The sequence below is a fragment of the Pyxicephalus adspersus genome, chromosome 12 (assembly GCF_032062135.1).
Source record: "Pyxicephalus adspersus chromosome 12, UCB_Pads_2.0, whole genome shotgun sequence".
NCBI lineage: Eukaryota > Metazoa > Chordata > Amphibia > Anura > Pyxicephalidae > Pyxicephalus > Pyxicephalus adspersus.
In genome coordinates this window covers 3,682,186-3,684,808 of record NC_092869.1, presented here as the reverse complement: position 1 = coordinate 3,684,808, position 2,623 = coordinate 3,682,186, and the positions used below count along the sequence as shown (strand labels likewise).

The following is a 2,623-nucleotide window of genomic DNA, read 5'->3' as shown; positions in this document are numbered from 1 at the left end:
ACAAACTCATGTGCACCAGTATGCTGTCAGTTACACAACCCAGAGACACTGGCACAAAAAAAAGTGGCACCTAAAAGGAATTAAATCCTTGCTGAGTTCATATTGATATAAATTTGCTGCTGCACCCCACAGACAAATACAAATCACAGGACCATGTACTATAGGGGTGTTTGTTTTTGAATCTGAGCACCAGATGACAATTTTTCTTTATTCTCCCTCCATAGCTTTCCATCCATGAGCGGGAGGATAACCCAGAGGGCAACCTGCTGGTGATGAAAGGGGCACCAGAGAGGATTCTAGACCGTTGCTCCACCATCCTTATACATGGACAGGAACAGCCACTGGATGAAGAGATGAGGGAGGCCTTCCAAAACGCCTACTTTGAGCTGGGAGGCCTTGGAGAGAGAGTGTTGGGTGGGTTTGTGGCATACGCCATGATGGAAACATAATAAATGGAATAGGAAGCTGGAGTCCAGTCTCCATGTACAGTACTTAAATACCCATTGCTTCCAAGTAGGGAGGAACATGTGACTTACCTAATGGGACAACCATAAGGCTTGGTGATTGGTCCAACACTGTCACATGGGGTTCTGTGGCCAGTGAAAGCTCCACCTGGAGCAATTCAGAACTTACACAAGTCCCATACAAAGGTTGTATTGTTTCATCTCTTTCTCTTCATCAGGGTTCTGCCATTCCTATTTGTCCCCCGAGAACTTTCCACGTGGCTTCAAGTTTGACACAGATGAAGTCAACTTTCCCATCACCAACCTGTGCTTCGTAGGGCTGATTTCCATGATTGACCCACCCAGAGCAGCTGTGCCGGACGCCGTAGGAAAATGCCGTAGTGCTGGGATCAAGGTACAATATCATAAAATGGGAATGGCAATATAACAATGAATCTGTGGTCAGGCTATGGGAATGCAAACGCTCATAACAATGGATTAATTTTCAGTAGACCCCCACTGACCTCTATAGATGCTGCCATTGTGGGGTAATTCATTCTTAGCGTTCACAGCAGCAGCTATGATTTTGTTTCTCTGAAAAAGCCCTCCATTATTGTAGTATGAATATTCAACCAGGTCAAACCATGCTGATCATCACTTTCACTTTCCAGGTCATCATGGTGACCGGAGACCACCCAATTACCGCCAAGGCCATTGCTAAAGGCGTGGGTATCATCTCTGAGGGGAATGAGACTGTGGAGGACATTGCAGCTCGCCTTAACATCCCAGTAAACCAGGTGAATCCCAGGTAGGTAAATCACATGACCTTACAAGGACCAACGCCGAAAAAAGTGTATTTCATTGCATGATCCTCTCTGCAATCTGCTTGGAATTTGTATGGTCTTCCCCCCACCTTTAAAAAATTTTACTGGAAAGGTAATTGGCTTTCTCCTAAACTGGCTGCGTCAATACCAAATAAGTGTGGTGGGGATACTAGATTGTGAACTCTTTTGAGAGTCAGTTGAAGAGTTAATCAGAAAAGCAGCATTTGATAAAATCACTGCACACCTCTGTATGAAAGTATAGGACAGTGTCGCCACCCAGTGGTACATTTAAAGTATGACAGGCTAATATGCAGCCAAATTGTTTTAGAAATTGCTTTCGCCATTCACGCACGGATCTTATTGAACCAATCTGTTTTTGTAATATTTTAGTGAAGCCGAGCAAATAAAGTCCTATCAAGTAATATTCCTTCCTCCTAAATAAAATATCTTATTGTTTATTGCCCCTTCTGGTGTTTTTTTTGCATTTTCTGTCATTTTCAGTTAAACAAATCATTGAATTAAAGAGCAGAATGAGAGTTTTCACAATGAACAACACAGATTGTGAGATTCGGTCATTTTTTCATTTTGATGCATAGAGGAGATTTACCATTTCCTATTGTGACTGCTGTGCTATGTCAGAGATTGGCCACTAGGTGGCAGAATAGGCTATAGTTGTATTAGGCATTGAAGAGAGCATTGCATTGGGATTTAAATGCATCTGAACGAAAAAATGGCCAAATTGGTGTGCCAGGGATTTAAAATATAGAGAACATATAGCTGGAATGTTTTATTTTTTTACAGGGAGGCGAAGGCATGCGTGGTGCACGGCTCCGATCTGAAAGATATGACTTCGGAACATCTGGATGACATCCTGAAAAACCACACGGAGATCGTCTTTGCCCGGACCTCACCCCAGCAGAAGCTGATCATTGTGGAGGGTTGTCAGAGACAGGTACACTTGGCTGCGTCACATAGATATCTGTTATTGGGATAAAGCAGTGATGTAGCACAGGGAACACCGAAAGATGCAGATTTTTAATGGAAATTCCTCGTTTCCTTTATGCAGGGAGCCATCGTGGCTGTGACCGGCGACGGTGTCAATGACTCCCCAGCTCTGAAAAAAGCTGATATTGGCGTGGCTATGGGTATAGCGGGGTCTGACGTCTCCAAACAAGCTGCCGACATGATCCTATTGGACGATAACTTTGCCTCCATTGTTACAGGAGTAGAAGAAGGTTTGTAGTCACTTGGTACAGTGCTACGATATATGTCAGAGCTATATAAATGTATAATAATAGTGTGTGACTGTGGGGGACATTAGAGTGTCAGCTCCTCTGTACAGAGGCTGATGGGACT

General features: G+C 43.7%; 1 protein-coding gene across 1 annotated transcript in view; it reads left to right on the top strand.

Annotated features, from left to right (window-relative positions):
• Window positions 1–2,623, top strand: part of LOC140341646 (sodium/potassium-transporting ATPase subunit alpha-2-like) — a 24,119-nt gene that overhangs the window by 14,013 nt on the left and 7,483 nt on the right. Inside the window, 5 exon segments of the mRNA XM_072427471.1 lie at window positions 225–414; window positions 683–858; window positions 1,115–1,251; window positions 2,069–2,219; window positions 2,334–2,502. Of these exon segments, the coding sequence (XP_072283572.1) occupies window positions 225–414; window positions 683–858; window positions 1,115–1,251; window positions 2,069–2,219; window positions 2,334–2,502 (823 nt within the window).